Source organism: Protopterus annectens, chromosome 9.part0 (assembly GCF_019279795.1).
Source record: "Protopterus annectens isolate FY-2018-M chromosome 9.part0, PAN1.0, whole genome shotgun sequence".
NCBI lineage: Eukaryota > Metazoa > Chordata > Ceratodontiformes > Protopteridae > Protopterus > Protopterus annectens.
In genome coordinates this window covers 326,860,484-326,885,248 of record NC_056743.1, presented here as the reverse complement: position 1 = coordinate 326,885,248, position 24,765 = coordinate 326,860,484, and the positions used below count along the sequence as shown (strand labels likewise).

The window sequence follows — 24,765 nt, the reverse complement described above, 5'->3', positions numbered from 1 at the left end:
CTCTGCTCCTAGCAATAACTTCTGCAAGACAAGTTTCAGAGCTACAGGCTCTCATGGCTGTGGAACCCTTTATCATTTTCTATCCAGACAGGGTCTCTCTGAGAACAAACCCTACATTTATGCCTAAGGTGATATCCAGTGTAGCCCTTAACCAAACAATTCATTTGCCAACTTTTTATCCAAATCCACAGAACAAGGGGGAGACAATTCTGCATTCTTTGGACGTACACAGACAATTTAGATTATACTTGAACAAAACTAAGGTTTTCAGAAAGACAGAGCAATTACTAGTGGCATATGCCACAGCATCACAAGGAAAGGCTATCTCCAAGCAGACTATTTCAAAGTGGATAGGTCACTGCATTTGTTTCTGCTACTCACAGCATGGCAAACCAGTGCCTAAGGGCATTAGGCCACATTCAACCAGAGATGCAGCCACTTCTGCAGCCTTTCTAAGGGGAGTACCAACGAAAGACATTTTGGAGGCTGCTACCTGGAGTTCAGTGCATACCTTTACAAAACATTACAATCTGCCTCTTTACTCTAAATCCAGGGCAGGCTTTGCCACTGCAGTTCTGCAGGGCCTCATAGACGCTCCTAATGCTGTTTAGTTCCAGCCCCCCAACCATAGCTTTGGGACTCAACCCAAATGTAATGACTGCAACAATGAAACACGAAGAACATAGTAAAGTTATGTACACTTATCATAAATGTAGATGTTCGAGTGTATTCACTGTTGCAGTCCAGGTTACCCACCCACCATCCCCCTTATTTTTGCTGGAACTTATCTTTACTTCTCTAATCTATACAACCTAGGTGGTGTATTTGCTTATAGATGAAGGTAAAGCTTATTTTGGTGCATGTATGTTTTATTTACATAATTTTAGCCTACCCTTTTGGGGGTACCTGACATCTGGGGCAAGAAAAACTAAATAAAATGGCATTGGCTGCATCTTTTATACCCTGGATGACCTGACGTCAGGAAAGAGGCAACAGCAACTGATGCAGGACCCAAGACTTTGGAATTCAGACCGACTGAGGGCAACCTGCCAGCAGGATAACCCAAATGTAATGACTGCAACAGTGAATACACTCGAACATCTACATTTATGGAAATGTACACAACTGTACTTTCTACACTCTGCCAGGACAAAGCCAGTTCTCAGGCTATGGTTAGAGTGCTGAGTGATTCCACTAATTCTTGTTTTAGATTGCTTAGTAAGCACCCTAGGATGTTATCTGGTTCCATAGTGGCCGTGTTTTTGGCCTTGGAGAGTGCTTGTATGACCTGTTCTTTGGAAATACTCGGTAGAGGATTGGTGTCAGGAATGCTTTGTGGTATGTCTGATGGGGACAGGAGGGAAGTTATTGTCAAATCTTTCGGCTAGCAGTTTGGCAAATTCCTCAGATTCAGTGTGAGTACAAGTTCGTCACACAGCTGGGCATTCCCTTTTAGGTTTTGGACGTAGCTAAAGAATGTCTTATGATTGTCTTTAGCTAGGGATGCTAATTTAAACTTGTAGCTAGCCTTAGAGGACTTAACAAGGTATCTGATTTGCTAGTTCAAGCTGTGGAGGGAATTCTTCCTCTGTTTAGTAAGTTCCCTCCTGTTCTTAGATATCAGTTTATTTCTTTTGTAGTATAGCTTATTTAAACTTAGTCCACCAGGGTATTTTTTTTCAGGAAAGCCTGGTTTTGTTCCTGTTGGGAGCAGCTGAGTTAATGCATTTGTTTAAGTAGCTTTATAGGGCATTTGTGTATTCCTCTGCGTAGGTGTCATTGTTGGCGATGTTAGCAGGGACTTTGAAACATTTTATGCCATCACTTAGTAGGCATTTGTTTGCTTTGGAAAACTTTTTTAGTTTTTTTACTCCTGTGGTGGTGTCAGGTTTTATCTTTACTTCAAACATGACAGATTTATGGTCTGACCTTACCAGGGAGGGCAACACACAGGGGGGTAGTACAGTGACCCTCCCATGTTGGTGAGCACTAGGTCCAGGACATCCCCTTGTGAGGTCCAGACCAACTCCTCCAGGGCATCTGAATTAACAAAGTCCAGGAACCTCATAGCGATTGTGTCTGTGCTCATGTAAGTCACCCAATCAATGGAAGATTAGTTGAAATCTCCCATGACCAAGGTGTTTGGCTGTATACTGAGTGACTCTAACAAGTTCAGGTAGCTGGTGTGTTTCTCCTGGTTCATGGTAGGGGACCTGTATGATATAGAGGAGTATTTTACCTATATTTAATTGGGCCTGGAGTAGCTCAAGAGAGTTGTACTGTTTGACCAGTCTCATGTTGTATTTGGATTTAATGAAGATGGATCCACCTCCAACTCTGGTTCTTTCATGCTCGTTTTGGGGCCTGAACATCTGAAAGGTATTGTAGCCTTGTACAACCGGAGTGCTCTCAGCTGCCTTGAACCAAGTCATAGTGACTGCACAAATGTCAGCATCTTCCAGGGTGAAGGGTGCTATCAGGGAGTGCAGTTTACTGTTTAAGCTCTTAGCATTAAGCAACATGACTCTGAGTTTGCCTTTAGTGGATTTCTTTATGTCAGACGTGTTGTTGCTTGGAAATTGCCTAAAAAAAGGCACTATGGGGGAGGCATTCTTTGCCAGTATCTGAAAGCCTTGAGGAGACAGGTGAAGGACATCACTGGCAAAGCAGCATGGAATATCAACCATATCTTCCCAGGCACACAAATACTGGACCCCCCCCCCCCCCCCCGCTGGAGTGACACCAGAAGCTAAGCCAATTATTGAAATCAATATTTTTTGTCTGTATTGTGGCATCACCCTTGGTGAAGGTAGAATGCTGCTTAGGGCTAGGGACTTACCATCCAGAGGTACATCTCAAATCATTCACACTAACATGTACTATGACAGTCATAATGGTGCTTCTTGCTGAGCGACTTGATTGTGTGTGTGATTTGATGGATCCTGGCACCTGACAGGCAGCTGAACATGGCCTTCTCCTTGTTCACCTTGGTGTGGTCTCACTATTGAGTCACCTATGACCAGAACATTAGGTTTTGAGATGTTTTACCTTAGGTGCTTAGTTGTTGAGACATTGCTATGTGTGTTATGTGTAGTGCTGATGCAAAACCTATTATTCTATGAGCAATATTTCAAATCTGTTCCTGACCCCCCCCACACTCACCATTTCTTTTTTGTGCTGAGAGATTAAGTGGCATGTCCTTCATATTTTTTTTATTCTGGTAAACCAATAAGGGTTACAGTCAGTCAAAAATACCAGATTGTGCAGTTCTGTGCTTTTCAGAAAATGTTTGCCGGTGCAAAATCTGTTGTACATAAAATGCTAGCCTGTCTTTCATGGAGTATGACTAATGGCTGTTTTTTTCCTCATTATTTTGAGTTTGTAGGATTACTGTGATTTGTGCACGGGAAAGCTGAAATGCTTCAAAGTATTGTTACTGTTTCCAAGGAGGAAAGCTGAAAGGATGGGTGGCTTAATGGTTAAAGTTTTTACCTCACAGACACAAGGTACAAGGTTTGATCCTTATGTTTGGGGAAATTGGCTAGGCTTAAAATGGTGAGGACAGCTAGCCTAGTACTTGCCTATGAAATTATAATTTCCATGATTTGGCGTAACGGTTAAAGTCTTCATCTTGTATAAACAAGGTATAGGGTTTCAGTCTGACCAAAAGTATTGGCTAGGCTTGAAATGACCCTTCATAGAAGGTAGCCTAAAATTGACCTAATCCTAAAAAAATACAATCCATGACTGTCATATTTAGTTGTAACTACTGGATGCAGGTGGGAGCTGTCTGGAGAAAATAACTGACCCCGTTTGTTTCCTCAGTTTAAACAGTCACTATCTGGCTTTGCAGGAATGTTGTGCATTTGCAGGATTCCTGTGATTTATGTGAAGAAACTTGGAATACTTAAATTTGTGGCTTCTGTTTCCATGGAGCAAAGTGAAAATATAATACGTGCTGCCATTTTTTGCCATAACTGTTTGGGAGAATGTCTTTAGAAGGTAACTGACTTGCTTATTCTTTTCTTATTTTAAGCCATTATTGTCTGACTTTGCAAAATTAGTGTGCATTTACAGGATTACTGTTATTTACGTGAAGCAACTTTGAGAACTTTAAAGTGTGACTATTGTTTCCATGGAATAAAGCTGACATACAAGCCATAACTTAATTTAAGCACCTCACATCATTGTCTCGCAGGTTTGGGAGTGACATTGAATGACTAATGGCAAGAGAGGAATGCTCATATACACCAAGGGTATTTCTTCCCCCCCAGCACCCCCACCATATATACAAAGTCTGCTGTCATTTATGCATTTTTAAAAGCCTTTCTGTCCTGTCGTGGGGAGGGATGTACCCCCCCCAATGGACATCATATCACATTTCTTTATACAAACTTAATAGAGGATATGACTGACTAGTGGGTGAAGGCAGGGTTTGCTACTGCACACCTGTGTGGTGTTTCAAATATGTTATGGCCAGTACAAAGCACCTTTGCACCCCTGATGTGTAGATAAGTCCTTCATATCCCCCAAACTTATATATACCAGCTCTAAGATTGCTATACCTCAGAGAAAAGGGAATATTCTGAGAAACAGCAATCTTGGACTTAGTATATATAAGTCACGATTTTCAGTCATTCAGTTTCCGCATTCCAGGACTCGACATTGCGAGGTTTATAATAGTTCAGATCATTGAATGATGTATGATCTGAACCCAATGTTAGAGGCTCCTGAAGGAATTTACTTTGTATATTGATGCATCAGACATAGGTTTGGGAGCAATGATGCGCCAATATATTCAGGTTTAGGAACACCCTGATTGCTTCTTCTGTTAAAAGTGAAATAAAGGCATACACTGTTGGATACTTCTGGTGTTCTGGCTGAAGTGTGATTCTCAAACAGTATGGAAATATATTGCTGATTGATAAGTATATTTCTGGCATTTTAACCTTTCAGAGTTCTGCATTGTCTTAATTTTGCCTGACTGAATTATTTTATATATTTTCTGGCATTGTTTTCTGTTTCTCATCTGTCTCTTGTTATAGTTGGTGGCTTTGCAGTTGCCCGCCCCTACTGTAAATTGGATCTGGGACACCCCTCCCAGTCTGGTGTTCACTCTACTTAATACAGAGAGAACATTTGGGAAGGCCAACCCACTTAGGTTCTTAATCTTGAATTTTTCTTCTGCTCCTTCTTCCTCTCTCCTTGCACTTTACTAAAAAAAAATGTACTTTATTTTGCTTTTGCCTCTTCTTAAAAGTACTCAATTGTATTTATTCTGCTCCATTTATTACTGTTTGGTAGTAGCCTGATTAAATTGTAACTGTTACTGTAAGCCTTTGGGTTTAAGCACTTGGGCTCCAGACCGGTTGTTTTACATTAAGGTTTGTGGTCTGCACTGTTGTGGCAGGACAGGTAGCTTACATCCTTCTAAGTTGGGAATTGTTGATTGAAGGCTCAGTGTCTGTTGTTCTAAAAGTGTATTAGTTCTGGTAAAAGCACTTGGGCTTCAGGACAGTTATGTTTCATTAAGAAGGTTTGTGGTCTGCACTCTTGTGAGAGGAGAGGCTAGATTCTGCCCTTCTGAGCTGGGAATTTCTGGTTAAAGGCTTATTGTGCCTACTTATTTAAACTGTTTCTTTCTGAAATTGGTGCACCTTGTGTGGTGTAGCATAGACTAGATTCAGACATTCTGAATCTAACTTTGTTTGTATAACTTGAGCACTAATCCAGGCCATCTTTTTTGGAGAAGGTTCCCCTGCATCCTAGTGGCAGGAGTGTGCAGTTAGAATTTGTCTGATTGAAGACTGCTGGAGCAGGGCTCAGTTTTGAGCTTTTTTACTGGTTAATTGGGTAATTTGTTTAAATCAGTTTGCTCGTTTTCTATTGATATATAAACAAAATTGCACTTTATTCATCTGCTTTTATTGTATTTGTATTTCTCCCTACTTTATTACTTTATTTTGTTTTTGCTGCTTGTTCTTAAAATACTTAATTGCATTTATTCTGCTGCATTTATTACTGCTTGTTAGCCTGATTAAATTGTAACTGTTATTCTAAGTCTTTGGTTGAAGCACTTGGGCTTCAGACCAGTTGTTTTACATTAAGAAGGTTTGTGGTCTGCACTGCTGTGGCAGGACAGGTAGCTTACAACCTTCTAAGTTGGGAGTTGCTGATTGAAGGCTTAGTGTCTGTTATTCTAAAAGTGTATTAGCTATGGTTTAAGCACTTGGGCTTCGGGCAAGTTATTTTACATTAAGAAGGTGTAGTCTGCACTCTTTTGGGAGGAGAGGGTAGGTTCTGTCCTTTTGAGCTGGGAGTTTCTGGTTAAAGGCTTATTGTGCCTGCTTATTTGAACTGTTTCTTTCTGAAATTGGTATGCCTTGATTGCTGTAGCATAGACTAAATTCAGACCTGCTGAATCTAGCTTTGTTTGTATAACTTGAGCAGTAATCCAGACCATCTTTTTTGGAGAAGGTTCCCCTGCACCCTAGTGGCAGGAGTGTGCAGTTAGAACTTGTATGATCGAAAACTGCTGGAATGGGGCTCAGTTTTTAGCTTTTTATTGGTTAATTGGTTAACTTGTTTAAATCAATTTGCTCATTTGCTACTGTTATATTAAAAAAATACAGTTTATGCATCTCCGCTTAGCTAGGGTTAAACTATTCCCAGCGCCATAAAGTCTGTTCTTCAAATGTTCCCTTAGAACTAGCCAGTGTTTTAGTTTTAGCACTCAAATCTGTTTCTTTGAGCTCAGCACTTGTTCAGAACTTATTGTAAGCACTAAATAAGCTACAAATTACTACAGCACTCAACTTTCCTCACTTGTCTAGAGGAAAACAGTTTTTAGTACTTAATAAATAAGCACCTATTCAGACATGTCTAAGGGTCAGCTCCTGGTGTTTTCTCCTGTCTACCTGATGAATCTGGGCATCTTGGGGCAATGCAGCAATTGCCTCATGTACACAGACAATCCTCTCCTCCTACCACCCAACACTACAACCTGTGAAAGATGCACTTATATAGCCAAACTGGAAGCAAAGCTCTCTTCACCCAAGTCTGGACTAGAAAGTCAAGAGGAGAAGGTAATCACTTGCACCACACCACACTCATCACATAGTCCCTCAAAACCTATGCCACCAAAACACACACAGAGAAACACAAAACACACACCTACATTCGTGGAGGCTTTCAATAAAAATCAAGCAAGCAACAGAGACCTCCAAAGCAGAAACACAAGCAACCTCCACCCCCCCAACAAAACCCAAATGACACATAGCCCACAAACTCATTGTGCCACTCAACCACAGCCCAAAAGGCATAACAACGTACCCAACACTCTAGTCATAGGTGACTCTATAGTCAGGCACACTGATGTTCCACTCACCAAGCTAAACAAGGAGAAAGTTACTGTCAGCTGCCTGTCGGGTGCCAGGAGTCACCACATAATGCACGCACTCAGGTCACTCCACAACAAGTACAAATATGACTCTGTCATTGTCCATGTTGTTGTGAATGACATGAGATGTACCTCCCTGGACTACATGAAAAGAGACACGGAAGAGCTCTCCAGTTTTGTACCCCAGGCAGGTATGATCCTAGCCATGAGTAGCATCCTGCCATCAGCCAGAATGATACCCCACAGTACAAGGACAAATTGATTGACTTCAGCAATTGGTTAAGCTTCTGGTGTCATTCTAAGGGGATCCAGTATCTGCCTGCCTGGGATGACATGATCGACAGACCATGATGCTTTGCCAGAGATGGCCTACACATGTCGCCCTTGCAATTCCGGATACTGGCTAAGGCTCTTGCCATCCCTATAGTGCCTTTTTTAGGCAAGGTTCAAATAAATTCACCACTGTAACAGGTACAAGCAAGCAAAATCCGAGGGTAATGCTACTCAATGCTAGAAGTCTAAACCTCAAAATGCATTCACTCGAGGCACTCCTTAAAATGGAGAACATTGACATCTTTGCAGTGACAGAGACCTGGTTCAAGGCTGCAGAGAGCACCCCTGCATTACCAGGCTATAATTCATACCACACCTTTCGGCCACCTAACCTGGACCGAAATACTAAAGGCGGAGGTGTGTCCATATTCATTAAGGATATCCACACCTCCAGGCTAGTTGCTCATCATAATGCATCTGAGATTATCCAAGTGCAACTAACTCTGGGCAAGATCGCAATCCAAATTGTAACTTGCTACAGATCCCCCACCATGTCCCAGGATTACCACTCCTCATTTCTTGATACACTAGAAAGTATTAAGGTACAACCCAACACCCTAATAATGGGCGATTTCAACTACCCTACCATTAACTGGGAAAACTACTCGTATACCAACTTTTTTGCTCAACAGTTTCTGAAATTCATAAATTCCAATGCCTTGGATCAACTTATCCACACCCCCACCAGGGGCAGCAATATCCTAGACCTGGTCTTTACCAACATGGATGACCAGTGTTCCACACCAGAGGTCAATTTCTCATTGGTCAGATCCGACCACAAGCTAATCACTCTAGACATCAACATCCTGCCCCCACTCCCCCATTAGGGAAGTCTCTGTAAAAAATTTCTCCAAAGCCAACTTCACACTTCTTAAGATAGAAGTGGCAAACTTCACGATACCCATGCAGATGGACTATAAAGGTACGACTGCTGAATCCTACACAAATGCACTTAATAAGCACTTACACGAGTGCATGGATCATGCTATCCCTAACAGAACCAAGATGCTATCCTCCAAAAAAAGGAAGCCAATCTGGTGATCCCCTGCCATAAACAAACTCTACAACAGAAGAAAGAAACTGTTGCAAAAAAAGAGTAAAATCCCATGATTGGAGGAACTCTCTAGTCAGCCTCAGTAAGAAGCTGAGATCCCTCATAAAATCCTCCAAAGCTAGTTATGAAAACAAAATTGCCACTGATTCTAAAGACAACCACAAAGCATTCTATAGCTATGTCAAAAATCTCAGTGGAAACACTCAGATCTGCTCTGAGTTACAGCACAATGACACTAAATATACAGAACCAACTGATATTGCCAACATCCTGGCAGATAGGTTCAGTGCTAACTCTACCCCCTCTCACCCCCTAAAGGGCCCATCTCTGTACCGGAAGAATGCAAAGTTCCTGTAATCACGGTTGCACAGGTAAAAACTACACTCTCCAAAGCCAAGAACACAGCATCCATGGGACCTGACAACATCCCAGGCTGCATTTTACACGAACTACAGAATGAACTGGCACCCCACCTAAGTACCATGTTCAATCATAGCCTCACCTTAGGCTTTGTGCCCACTGAATGGTGCACAGCGATGGTTATCCCACTCCACAAAGGGGGAGCCACTACAGACCCCAGGAACTACCACCCCATTAGCCTAACGAGCCTGGTCTGCAGGGCCATGGACTGTATCATCATGGAACTTATAAACAAAGACAATGGTAATCTCCAAACTCTGGACCCCACCCAGTTCAGGTTTGTAAAAGGCAGATAATGTCTCTTAAACCTGATAGACTTCTTTGAAGAAGTCATCAAAGCCATAGACGAGGGTAAGGTGGTTCACACAGCCTATCTAGATCTTGCCAAGGCTTTTGACACTATCCCCCACTCTGGAATTATAGATAAACTCAATAAACTAGGTATAAATCCCTATGTCACAAGATGGGTTGCCAACTGGCTCACTGACAGAACCCACACTGTGAAAGTAGCAGACTCCAAATCCGACTTCAGACCAGTGACAAGTGGAGTACTACAGGATTCAGTCCTGAGTCCTCTCCTGTTTGGTATCTACTTTTCTGAAGTACAGGCTAACACAGAAGGTCTTTGGCTAATGAAGTTCGCAGATTACTGCAAACTAGGAGCCATAATCAAAACTCCTAACAATTTGGACATCCTACAAAAAGGCCTCACTGAGACAGATGCCTGGTGTCAAAGCCATGGCCTCAAGGTCAATGCCAAAAAGTGCATTGTCATCCCCTTTGGTAAAAACTCTGTACCCATGAGCTACCACATAGCTGGTAGTCTACTTAACACCAAAAGTGTGATGAGACCTTGGGACACAGGTGGTCAGTAGTCTCTCCTTTGATAATCGCATCACCACAGTAGTCAGAAAATCCTTCTATGTGGCACACCTCATCACAAAAGATTTCTCATCCAGGAAAAAAGAGGTCATTGTTCCCCTCTACTCGTCACTCATTAGACCCATTATAGAGTACAATGCCCCTTTTGGTATGTAACTCACAAGAGATCTACAATAACTGGAAAGGCCGCAGAAATAACTCACAAAGAGGATTATCAGCCTCAAACAGATGCCCTATGCAGACCTTCTCAAGAAACTCCAGCTTTACTCTGTTGCATATCGCCTACTCAGAGGCGATCTCTGCCTAATATACCAAGCTATGTCAAATCCAGATCTGTTGGACATGCTCCACTTAAATAAATCCCAATCCCTCCGAGCTACACGCTCTAGGGACCTAAACTTTGTCACCACAATAAACAGAACATGCTGGATGGATAGATTCCTGTCCCAGAGACTTCCCATACCCTGAAACAAACTACCTATCTATATCAAACAGAGCTCCTCATTAGCACTCTTGAAGAAAAATCTTGATGATTGCATGGGAAATAGGAAATTCACCCCTGGGATCACCTCTGTGGCTCTGCTCGACAGGGGCACAGGAAAATAATTTTCTTGGGTGGCGAAAGCCAGAGTATCTTTTTGGCTAGGCTTATATAGGCCCTAGGCCCAATAGCCTAGTACCTACCTATGAACCTATGAATGCTGAAAAAATTACTTGGCCATAGAAATGGAATGCTTAGCTGTAACACGGAACTTCTCTAGAGCACTGCCATTTAGGCATGCAGTTTAATCTAGTGATGGGTCTCATTACAATGGATTAGAAAACAGCAGGAAACTACTGACAGACTTACCAGTATATGGCCATGCATAGACCCAGTTTTGATAATAGCAGTGACAATGGGTTATCTGGATTGTAAAGCCCATTTATGAGTCTAGAAGCCATTGCTTTTGTGCTGAAGGGGTTAGTTATGACATCATCTCTATAAAAGATGTTGAATATGTTCTCTGTATTTATTATTTATTTGAATTTACTTGAATTTCTTTACTGGGAAAGTTTGACTGGGGAGATTAATCCATTTGAGCAGACACCCGGGGAGAAAAGCTCCAAAAAATTATTTTATATACCTTGACAATGAAAAAACAAAACATGCAGAATTACAAATAAACATCTACAACAATGTACATAATGCAAGTAACTTTAAAAAAATGTATAAAGTATCCAAGCAAACCGTAAAAGGAGTTTGTTGACTTCAGCTTTTTTCACTCAGTTGCCCTAATGAAATTGCCAGTAAATGTCATTTCATCGAAACAAGTTACTGGTGAATGTTTGAGGAATTTAATGAAATTGTCAGTAAATGTCATTTGACTGAAACAAGTTACTGGTGAATGTTTGAGGAATTCACCATTTACAGAATTATATGACTGTAAGATGTTACAAGAATGGCATGGCTGTTCAGCTTTGATGTTTTAATTTAAAACTTTCTTTCTGCTTTAGATTATAATTAAACATGTTGAAATATGTCACAAGGACCAAGATTCATCAATCTGTATTTGAATGGTCAGTCAGCAGTCAGATTTTTCCAAGTTGGTGATTGCAGCCTTTAACCATGGGTATTGGAGGCAGCCCAGCCATGAAAACGAGCATGTCATACACTGGTTCAGTTCTCGTTTTACTGCTAAAAGGTCACTGTGCTGTCATTACTGTGTTGTCATTTTGCATAGACCTCATTCTTTTCAGCAGTCCTGTTGAAAAAAGGAAAAAAAAATGTGTGGCAGTATTCGTCCTGTAAACTGCAAGCATATTTTTGTCTGATTTGTTGTGGATAATTGATGTGGCTTGAGAAAGTCTATCAAATGTCTTCATGGTGGATGGATCCCCCCCCGAAAGACATTCATCTCCAGCGCCATTTTTGTTTTTTGAAGAACACAGCATTAAATGTTGTGTTCACTGTCCTGCATTCAATAATAAAACATAGAATCATGTAGTATTTACTCAAATAAGAAATTACAAGATATTTGCTTCACTCCTTCATTTACCTCTCTGTCTAGTATTGTCTCTGAATTTGTAGGAAAATATAAACATAAGGAGAGGTATATAAGGTCAGTGGATGAATATAAAGTAAGACAATCAGAACTGTGAAGTTAACTGAATATACTAATGGTCTGGCCGTTGATCTTTCTGGCCTATTTGCCTGAGGAGAGACAGTTGCTATTGTATCAGAACTTAAATGTTTTCATTACTGTACCTACTTATTTCTGCATCCAAAAGTAGAGATTCCCCTATGTTTATAGTTAGTAAAGTTCATTATAGATTTTTAAGTTCACTGTGTTACATCTGCATCTAAACATATATACTATCATATGTATATAGTTAACTTCAATATAGATGTACAGGGTCAGTGCATATTAAAACTTAAGATAATGTGTTTTATGGCTTTTTTGTCTGAAATGTTTGCAGAGCTTTATGTGCTCTCTTCTCTTCATTAGATTTCTATGTCTCTGCCTGCTAGAGCCTCTCATTAGATAATCTATTGGCATAGCTTCCCTGCCTGCCTTTTCCAAGGTACCAAAAAGAACAGTGGTAAAGTGAGGTTTGATTTTTTAAAGCCAAGCTAGCCTGTCATGGCTACAACTTGAAACTGCAATCTCTCATACTAATAGGCATATAACTGCTGTCCAAAAACTGTCTAAGGACTGACATCCACCTTTGTCAGACTTTTCCATATGTATAAATCCTGAAGGAAGGAAGGAGATTCACATCTACTGTCATGGCGAGTTACTAAACATCTCTCCTTTATACTTCTCTGTTTTAGGTACAGACAGCATATTTCAAATGAGCAGGAAGCATTCTAAAGAAAAGGATAACCTTGTCTGCATATAAGCTGTATAGCGCATTTTGCTAACTTGTTTTTGATGTGATATAAGGGTAACTAATAAATTCCTCAAGTGCCATAATTGTGGTATGTTCTGTTTCTTCCAGTTATTGACTGCATTTTAATAGCAGGTGCATACAGGACATTGCTAATTAGGGAATGTTACCAGACTCAAGTTTTTCAGATATTGTGTTGGAGCAGTTTCTCTGCAGTCTGTAGGTCATTATTGCAGTGCAGTTTTTGTTTTGTAGATTTTTAATGTAAATGTAATCTGCTTTGTGAAGTGTTTGCTACTACTTGTATTTATTACTTTATCTGATTTTTTTTCATATGTTTTTAGGTGCTGGATGACCCCTCAGAAGACAACTTATACATGGGTATGTCAACTACTTGCAAGATACTCTTATGTTATCATTATGTGTTATGTAACCTCTGTTCTACATGACATTTCTTTTGCTACACTGAAAAAGGACACATAGAGGAAATGTAACACTAATGCTACCATGTTATTGTGAGGTGAATTAGCTCTTGGTGACTTGGTCACAAGAAGCACCACACTTTCTGTCAAAGCAGATTTATAAAAAACGGTTAAGGAATTGTGGAATTATTTATAATATCCAGTTTTACACAGTGAGTAAAGTGAGATCTGTGCAATTTAACTGCCATTGGCCAGACCACACTTGCAGTATAGCAATCAGTTTGAGGTTCTTTTATAAAAATTCTGTGACACTGGAGTGAGTTTATCCTAAGGTTGTCTATATACTCAGTAGCAGTGCAAGAAATAAGTTATGAAAGAAGAGGGAATACCTTAGCTTGTTAGTAGCAAGCTAGAAAAATGTCTTTGAGAGACCATTTACAAACACACAGCAGAGATGTAACAGATCAGATTAAAAATATGGCAGTCAAATGTTGCTGTTCATAGGGAAGTCAGCTCAGACGATTGCCTCTCTGAACAGGGGGACTTAAACTGGCCAGATCCTTTTGAATGAAACGAAAAGAGTACTGCTTATTAAGGCAACTGTACTACCATGAGAGGGTAGTTTTAAATTTGGACATATTTGTTACAATGTGGCCTTGATTCTAAATAAAGAAACAAGGTTGTGGGGTGACTAACTTGTGAAAGTACAACGGTTCAGACCAAATGACTGTTTGAAGATTGCTCAGTTTTCACATTTGCAGCATCACAATCTGTACAAGGTATTTGCAGTTAGTGTGAGTGTTTGAAAATAAAACAGAATAATATTACAATCATGTTTTGATATTAATTTAAAAAACCTGCAACTAGGATGAGCCAAAGAAGAATGTTGTCTTGGGTGCAGGTTGTTAAGGGTGTGATCAGCTGTAATAATCATGTGAGTGTGCTATGCCGGGATTAATTTAAAAAGTTGTGTATTATATCATGACACCTTAAATTAATGTATTTAGTAACTTATTTTGTTAGTAACTATAGCAAGGAAAATAAATCTTATTTTTCTTTATTTCAAAGAAGAAGTAAGTTGTATCCAAGGCTTAATGGCCAGAAGACAAATGCTTGTGAGGATTTATAAATCATATCTGGTAATAATAACTGTATACCCTCTCACATTCTGTGTATCCCCTGCTGGTGTTAAATTTGGATAAAAATTAGGGCACAAATGTCCACAGTCACATATTTCAAGCTGATGTTGTCATATGTATATGCAGTATGCCTCCTCACCCCACCCCCAAATGACAGCCACTTCCTGTGTACCCTTCTGATGTCAGACTGGGACAAAACCATATAAGGGGTGGGAGGATGGCCTAATGGTTAAGGTGTTTGCCTTACAAACACAAGGTACAGGGTTTGAATCTCACAGGGGATAATTGGCTAGGCTTAAAATGGCTCACAAGGCAATTAGCCTAGTACTAATCTATGAATCTATGAATCTAAAAAAAAAAAGAATTAAAGAGAACATATTTGCTATCAGACATGTATAAACAGTGTGCTTGTTTACTCTCACCTAAAAGAGAGCCACGTGTTTATACACCAGATGTTTGATTGTGAGGAAAATGAAAAACAAATAAATAATGATTACAGTAATGTTTACAACTTGTTACTTCTAGACAGTACAATACTCATATGCAAGCTATAGTGACTCTCTGCGCAACCCTCTAACGTTTGCAAGGAAAGTTGTAGAAATGATACAGCACTGTCCCCAGCCCAACACAAGATATTGCCTCCTTTGAGATTTGGGAGGAATGTTAAAGAAATAATGACATCATCCCTGGATCCCGACACAAGTACAGTGACTTTCTGTGTATGGCTATGAGCAGGACTGGATTGCAGACTTGATGGGGTTCAGGACAGAGGTGACTACTAAGCCCATGTCAAAATCCACTTATACAGCCTTGGTGTGTGATGGCCAATAACTCCCAGAAACTCTGATGGTCTCTATATTCTCTGATGCATTTTATCCTTTATTGTTATGACTGTTAAACTGAACAAGTGACAAGAGGGTCAGTGACTTTCATCCAGCCAGCCCCACCCAGCAGTTATAGCAACAATGCCTGATGGCTGTTTAACATTTTTCCACCTCCATGCAAACAAGTTGCCACACATTAAAGCATTCCATGTTGCACACACATTAAAGTATTCCATGTTGCACACACATTAAAGTATTCCATATTGCTCCATTTGAATCACAAAGCCAGAAATATTGCCAAATGTATCTGGTTGATCACTGCCAGCATCATAGTAAAAATAATAATAATAATGCTAACTTCAGTGCTTCTATCTTTAATAACATTGCATCATTCCTCTCAACTCTCCAGGAAAATTCTGCAAAATATCTCTGATTTTGTCTCATATTTTTGGCTTCCATCCCTTGTAACTTTTTTTTTTCTTTTGGTAAATAGCTCAACATTACAGTCAGTAAAGACAGGCTTAGCGATTCATACTTCTTATTATATGATGTGAAAACCTTTGTGTGGATTTATGCCTACATTTGAATATTGTGAGGTCTCTGCTCTGTGACCTTGCAAATTTTAAGTCTAGTGTCATGCAACTTGAATGGTCAAGTTAAATGGAGCACTGCAGCACCTTTTCCCCAAGGTACCTATTATGCTGCAGGCATGTTTTGTTTTAACAAGGGATCTTATTCATTTTTTTTTTTACCAAAGGAACATTGTATTTCATTGCAATAATAAATAAATAAATATGAAAAGACTACCCTTAAAAGCATGGTGCCCTAAGCAACTGTCTTGTTGGCCTATGGGTAAGGTCAGTCCTGGCTTCAGCTATAATTTATAAACTAATCCTAACTTAAGTAAGCTAATTAGAAGAGACTCCATTATTTTGTGTGACTTTAACTACCATGCAGTAAACTAGAACACTTCACCTATGCCCAAAATTTAATAGACTTAATCAACAAAAAACTCCCATGAGCAGTTGGGAAGCAAACCTACTACAGGACACAGAATTCATAACCTGATTCTTATAAGTATAGTTACATCTTGTACTATTCCCCAGTGTCTCCTTCCCCAGAAAAGTCTAACCACAAAATTGTGATCTACTCCTACAGCAAACCTCACTGAATTTAAAGACTATAAATGTGCCAAACTCAATTTACTCTGTAATGAAATATCACAGTTCACTTTTGTCTGTACCATTTCTGACCATGGTACAGCAGCATACTTCTGTAAGGAATGCTACTCGCTTTTATTAAAATCCATAGAGCTAGCGGTCCCTACCAGAACCAAGAATCATACGAAATTCAAAAATAAATCACTGTGGAGGTTCAGTGCATAAATAAACTCTACAACAAAAGAAAGAAACTCCTTAAGTTACATAGCAGGTTCAAAACTCCTCCAATCAAGGAAAATATTAAAAGTATGACAAAGAAACTAAATACCACCGTCAGGTCCACTAAAGGATCCCATGAGTTTAATATGGTCTCTAAAGCCAAAGGCAATTATAAATCCTTCTTTAGCTTTGTTAGAAAGCTAAAAAACAATACTCTACACTGCTATGCATTTCTTGAAAATGACACTGCCTGCTCTGACCTAACAGACATTGCTAACATCCTTGCAAATAAATTGAGTGCCAACTTCACCCCTAAGACTTCTTCCCAAAGTCCTGAAATACCCAAATCTCTTACTCCCCCAGTTATCACCGAAGATCATTTAATCGTTTACTGAAAGTGCTAACCAAGACCAAAATTACTTACCCCCATGGACTGGGTGATATATAAATTGCTTAATTAATCATGTTGCAAACCCTCATCTTTTACTGCTTTTCTGAAGTTTAGCTACTGTTTTCATTGGTGATGAATAGTGCACTGCAGTCTTAATGTCCCTGCAGAAGAGTGGCCTTAACAACCCACCCAGGAAATTACAGACCTATATTACATGGTGTGACTTACTATCTTACTTTAAACATAATCTAGATTATTAAATGGGTGTCTGTGAATTTACTCCAGTATTTACTGGTATGGCTCTCATGGAGAAAGGAGCTGCAGGTACTGACACGACATAAATGGTCTTAAAACTAAATGGCCTTGGAGTGGCTATGAAATTCAAATGTAAATTAATAATGCTGTACCTAATTCATTCATTCATTTTCCCTTGTCAAATTTATCCTGGTCACAACAATGGTGGGGGGGGGGGGGGGTGGAACATATCCCACCATTCATTGTACATATGGCAGAGAACTAGTTCTAGATGAGACTCATTCTGTTACAAGATATTCCCTCATTGGACATCTGTACATAAGGCAGAGAACTAATCCTAGATGAGACCCTGTTCCATACGTAGCTCTCAACCTTTTATCTCCGGAATGTAGAACAGTGCCTCTTATCGTGTGGAACAAATGGGCAAAATGTGGAACACTTGCTAACAACCTCAACTGGGAAGCTCACAGAATGGTTAAACATTTTTACTATATACTTCTAAAATGTTATTTTAATGAATTAATATGGTTCAGTATTTACTATGAATACCATTTAAAACAATTCTTAACATTGAATGTGTGAGAGAACCTTTCAGTTTGGAACAATGAGGAACATGGAATTTTTAAGACTCAAAATGAAGACTGTTTCTCGTTATGAAGAACACTTGAGAGGTATGCCCCGTTCCATCACAAGATACACGTGCATGTATACATGCACACGCATACACACAGACACACACACACACACACACACACACACACACACACACACACACACACACACACACACACACACACACACACACACGCATGCAAGCGTGTACTCAAATACTACATGTACCAGCTAACACCTAGTATATCTTTAGAATATAGGAGAAAACCAGAGCACCCAGCACTGAAGCTACCCTATCCAGGAACTAAACCAGTAAGCTAAGTGCTGTGAAATGACAGTTCTAACCATTGCACTTAATTTAAATATTAAATTACACATTGAACATGTGTAATGTTAGCTATAACATCTTAACATTAAGCTAGGCAAGCTGAAACTCATTACACAATCTCAGCAATATATTTAATTTAAAATATCTGCAAATTACTAGATGTCTTAAAGTTACATACTTTTAACTGTAACATATATCTAACTGAAAATTGGAAATCTTAATCATAATTAAAATTAACAAAATATGCACTAATGTATGGAACCTAATACTCTAAGTGTTAAAGTTCATACACTGTAGTTCAAAGGGATAAAGTTATGACTATAAATGCTTTGACATGGGATCGGTTAGTAATTGAAATCCTGGTGAGGCTAGAGCGACTGAGAATGGGACCCAATGCTGGCATGCTCATGGGGGGGAGGGGTGCTGCTGGTACTCCTGTTGGCCATATGGGTTAAGTTTAGTCATATGAATAGATTGCTGCCTTATGTTTAATGAATGTTGGATTAAGCTCTGGCTCAGATACAGACCTGAATAGGATAAAGCTAATTTTTAGCCCTTTCTTTTAATCCCAGGGAAAAATGCTCCAACCTTGGAGGTTAACTTTACCTTTCTTCCTTGAACATAGCCAATAGTTTTGTCTCAAAACCTCCAGTAGAGGAATAGTTAAAGCTGCCAAAAGGAGATACATGAAACACTGAGCAGTGAAACAAAAATAGTGAATCTGATGTTTTCTACTGGTTTACTGATTGTGGGGCCTCAAAGTTGACTACTATAGCAATAACCCATGCCTGGGAGTGGGTAATGCTGGATTTACCCATGGTTGGCGTGGTTTGGTCACTTGGGGGAAGCCCGAGTGGCCAAACAAAGCCAACCGTGGGTAAATCCAGCATTACCCACACCCAGAAGTGGGTTATTGCTATTATAGAATGACATTATTTAAGAAAAAAAATAATTCCTTTTCTTAAATAAGATCTCCGTTGCTTTTTACAAACTGTCTCACTATGTTAAAGGAGTTTAACATAGCGAGACAGCTTTAAAAAAAGCAACGGAGAATCTCCGTTGCTTTTTTTAAAGCTGTCCTGCTATGTTAAACTCATTTAACATAGCGAAACAGTGTGAAAAAAGAGTTATAGTAATGGAAAAAGTCCGGGCGACCATTACTATAACTCTGATTTACAACGTGCACGCTGACCAATCAGCATGCACGTTTTTGAATATTAATGGGGGGCAGTTGTATCATAGGTAAAAATCGATGTGTTAATGGCTTATTAGTCCACTAGGTGGCACTATTGCTTCTGATGCCTGTATACTAGCTTTTGATGTGTAGTATGTAGACTGTATTCCCACACAAGGAGCTTGGCGTCATATTACAATGCTGACACTGTAGTAAATCTTAAGATTAAGGGCAGTGCTAGACTCCTAAGTTGCCATCTGTCTTTTAGTGCAGACATTAAATTGAAGGCCCATATGTCCAAATTGGGGTAGCACAGCTGGATATAAAGATCCCACTATACCTATCACAAAGATTAGGGGTTCCTTATTTGATTAAAAGTATAATAGTTACACACTTTACAATAATAAATAAGAATGCAGCATTATTATTTTCAAGTAAAAATCACATACAAATATATCTCTTTCAAAATTAAAGATAACCCCTGTATTTATAACTTTCATAAATTCATCAAAACATCATCCAAAACTTTATCATCCAGTTATTTATCATCCATGTATATACTATTCCACTTATAGCAATAGCAAATATTCTCTATATCAGGAATTTGCAAAACCCCAAACTGATTTTCCTGTAATCCTTTTGATTTCTTAGAAGCTAAGAAAATGTGCTCACTGGCTTCCTTTATGTCATGGTCTGCAGCTGTACATTTTCTTTACTCTTTCTGCTAATAACTCATTTTCGGCTTTTACTGACAATCTTGTATCTAGCAGCCTCCACACAAAACTACAAATGTTTGAAGCTCTGTTAACCATCAGACTCCTGCTCCAAGCCTTTGTTTTATTTAGTTGCAAAGCTTCCCATCCTGGACTATAGCAGACATTCTTCATAATACTATTGTACCATATATGTCTCCTCAGATGTAAGCTGCCAGCTGTCACTTTCCACTACTTCCTTTTCTTTAAAAATTACATTTACAGTAGTTTCTTTATCACTATCCCTAACTTTATTTAAAAAAAAACCTTCCAAATAAATCTCTTTATTTAAATAATAAAACCCTTAACCAAGATTATACTTTATTTCCTCTAGTAGCCAACTTATAATGTAAAAATAAGGAAAACGATGAACTGATAGATTAATAATAGTTAGCCTATTAAATTCTTCTCTGTATTAAATTCCCCTGCATATAGGGTTCATTCTGGACCTCTTTACTATACAAAAAGCATAGGCAGGATTTCTTAACGCTTCAGGAACAGGATAAACATTTACTGGACATGAAAGAGATATATTCAAGTGCTCTGAGGTGTAATACCAGATAGAAAATGCTTTGCACCAGTGAGCAATCCCGTTTACTTTTTTTGAAATAGCTTTCTGTTCTTCCAGACAAATTTCACAAAACTGAAAATACTGAACTAAAACACAAGGTTCACCTGCTGAGAAATCAAGTCCTTTAATAGGTAATACAAAAAGTAGACATGAGCGCTTTCGTCTGCATAAATACAAACTTCATCAGATTTCTTCCAGACAAATTTGCTATCACATGTAGTATCTAAAATATTCATTTCTTTTTCAGTAAAATAAAGCTCCCTTGTTGTTCTCTTTCTACAGTTGTTCTTGTATATTTATAATACGTAAGTAAACCAAAATCTTCCACAAATTTTTCATGGTATAACTCGGGCACGTATTTATGTTTGACATTAAGTATGAGACTGTCTGAATAAGCTGCATATACTACAATCGGAATTTCTTTCCCTACTCCCTACTTCCATGCTGTAATGAGACCACCTACTCTATTTAATGAAGCACTAACTACCTGACCAGATTTGCAAGTCATCCCTTTCCTTTACCGTTACCCAGTCTAGTTTAGCTAACCAGCCATTAATGCATTGCACAATGTTACTGTTATTTTTCTGAAAGCATAACTTAGTAAGATATACATATGACAGTAGCTTATCCCTTAAAATATAATAAGCAATTGTTAGATTGCAAGCAACCAGCCTAACGTCACGTTTTTCTTTAACTAATACTTTCAGTTATTTAATTCATCAGTAAAAGTAATGCCTGCATGTCCTTCCTTTTTTTCTTTTCCGTTTACATTTGGCTTCATTAAATCACATGGAGTTCAACCATTCTTACCTGTGTACATCTAGCTGTTGTGGACTCCACGTTATTATGTCTGCTTTGTCACCTAGTTTTCATGCAGATTTTCTAACATCTCAAAACATGGTTGTAGCCAGTGCCTAAAAACATCATTCATGATGCACATTCTCTAATACATACATTTGTTCATCACACATTTTTAAAAAAAATTGTATGAAGCACATTCCCCATACACTTTTTTCATCTCCCCTTTTTGAAACCATTTCCAATTATGAAGTCCATAGTTTCATAGTTGATTACTAGGTTAACAGCCCTTACAAACCTAGCCATTATTACCTGAATGTTACCCGGTTTTCAATCCCTAAGGGCTACAGGATGGCTTAGGTTTGCGCCTATGCCTTTGAGTATTATACAGATTGTTCCTGTCCATAAGGGACACAGGGACCAGCCCAGGGGTGAATCTCTGATTCTCCATCCATTGATCCAAACTGTGTTTGAATAGGATCATAGAAGGACTCTGTTTAAGTGAATAGAAAACCTTTTCCAGAGATGTTGTAATCTCTGTGACACATATTTGTCTCTCCAGCATGTTTTGTTTGGGACACAGACCAGGTTTACATCCGTACAGTGGGTGATCCTCATGCAGTTTGCCGTGCAAATGTGTAACAGTTCCATCAGGACTGGATTTGTGAGTGCCTCATAGGTTAGGCATACATCACCCCTTAACAGTCAGTAGGAGATAGAGTAAAAGGATGGGGCTTTTAATCTCTCTGCATTTGACATATTGTTTACACCTTGTATTTTTTGTAAGGAACCTCTGAGACTGCTCCAGCTGTTGCAAGAGCCTTGTCAAGTACATGCCAAAAGGTGCATTATACTCGATTATTGGTCTGATGAGAGCCAAGTACAGTGGGACTACAACTTGCTTGAGTCTGGATGCCACATCCTGGGTCTATATTAGAACATTGAAGTTTCACAACTTCGAATATTCTAATATCGTCCCCTATTCAGTGAACGCTGAAAATAGCGAAGCTGAGGAACACCAAATTTCTTCCTAAGGAAGGAAGGAATTTGGTTGGCCGTTCCTGTGGCTTCGCTATGTTCAGCACTGTGGTGGAAAGTTACGGGTCGGGATCAGGTAAGTGTGCGATTGTGAGGGTTAGGGCGGGGTAGCTGAGTTAGGATTAGGGGGCAGGTGAGGTGAGTGTGTGATAGTGATGGACCTTAGGGTTAGGGTTTGGGTTAAGGTAAGTGGATAGCTAGTGGTGTGTGTACAGTTTAATGTAAGGTTAGATGTAGGATTTTAGGTGTATGTGTGTTGATTGCTGTTTGTTTGGTGTGTTTGTGTTGTGTGTATGTGTGTCTGAACAGCAAATTTTTTCCCTTGGAAAAAAATTCACTGTTCTGCATGTTCGATGTTGTCAGCGTTTGCTGAATAGGGGTCGATATTAGAACATTTGACGTTTTAAAAATTCGATGTTCTAATATAAACCCCCACATCTTTACTTATAAGCTGTGCCACATAGAAGGACTTCCACACCATTGTGGACACATGATGGTCAATGATCAGGCTAGCTATCTGTGTACATAGATCACTCACCTCTGAGTCCACGCTTAGGAGTATGCTATTAATGTTGTAATTTGCAGGGGTATTTGATTTCACAGAGGGTATGATTATGCGTTTTTTGAATTTAGTTTTAGACCATGCCTTTGGCATCAGTCATTTGTCTGAGTCAGACCCTTCCGAAGAATATCTACATTGTTGGGGGATTCAGTGATTGCCCCAACATGCAGCCATCAGCAAACTAAGTCAGCCAAAGGCCTTCAACAGTGGCCTTGACTTCTGAGAAGTATATTCCAAACAGGAGAGGTCTCAGCACTCAGCCCTGTGGCATACCACTAGTAACTGTCCTCTTGCTGGATCTGGATTCACCCACTCTAACATGTGTCCTGTCTGTGAGCCATCTGGCTATCCATCTGGTGACCACAGGGATTTATGCCCAGTTCTGAGTTTATCTATAATACTTGAATGGGAAATTGCGTCAAATGCCTTAGTCAGGTCAAGGCAGGCAATATGTACTGTTTTACCCTCATCCATGGCCCTAGTGACTTTCTCAAAGAAGTCCACTATATTCAGCACGTATGGCCTGTTCATTATAAAGCTGAACTGGGTTGGGTCCAGTGTTTGGAGGTTTTCTATGTCATTATTTATCAGGTCCATAATTATTCTTTCCATGGCCTTGCATATAAGACTAGTCGAATTGATGGGTCTGTATTTTCCTGGGTCTGTTGATGTAGAGGGATGAATGTTGTTGTCCTCCACTCCACAGGGACAAAGCCAGTCTGGAGACTGAGGTCAACTGTAGATCCTAGTAGGCCTGATAGGTCCTGTTTCAAGCTATTTAAGAGGCATCCTGGGATATTGTCGGGACCCATCAAAGCCATGTTTTTAACTTTAGAGATCACATTGGCAGTCTGTTCTTTGGTGATAACTGGTACAGGAATGGTGGAGGGTATTTATCTTTTGACACTAGAGGGGGATGGTGGGAACTCTTGCTAGAAATAAAAGAATTCCAATGGCAAGGACGATTAAATGCTGTCCAACCCCCAGGTTTAATTGAGAACATTTCTATACTTCCTATTCTAAAGAAGAGAGCATTAGAGTTGTGATGTTTTAAGTTGTTAGTTAGAACAGGCATTATCACGTATTCATTGAAGACGTTAGGGTGTGGTATATATTTTTTCTACCATTTTTTGATTCTCATTTTTGCCCACATGGACATGCATGCATGATCTGGTGAATCCTGCCCCCTGACAGGTAACTAACTGTAACCCTCTGCTTATCCAACGTAGTGAGAGGGACATCAGCATTTCACAATGGAGTCTGCTATGACCAAAATATTGGGTTGTGTGGTGTTGCTCCTTACAGGCTTCTTTGTTGAGGCACAATGAAATGGGGTTTTATGTATTGCTGTGGGAGGTGCCTCATTTGTGTGCATGCAGAGTTTCTGAGGACCACATCTGAGAGGCCTTTGAAATTTGGGTAACTTACATGTGAGCACCTTCACATAAGTGGGTCTATGTGTCTGATCCTTTGTAAGTGCAGTGAGTGTTGTGTGTGTTGCTGACAATCGGTTTGCATTTTTTTGTCTGTATGTGAGAGTCTTACCTCCAGTGACATGGTGTAA

At 39.5% G+C, this 24,765-nt stretch overlaps 1 protein-coding gene across 1 annotated transcript in view; it reads left to right on the top strand.

Moving 5' to 3' along the window:
- Positions 1-24,765, top strand: part of CAMKK1 (calcium/calmodulin dependent protein kinase kinase 1) — a 1,557,316-nt gene that overhangs the window by 1,145,496 nt on the left and 387,055 nt on the right. Inside the window, exon 8 of the mRNA XM_044082102.1 lies at positions 13,301-13,337. Within this exon, the coding sequence (XP_043938037.1) occupies positions 13,301-13,337 (37 nt within the window). The remainder of the gene's footprint in view (positions 1-13,300; positions 13,338-24,765) is intronic.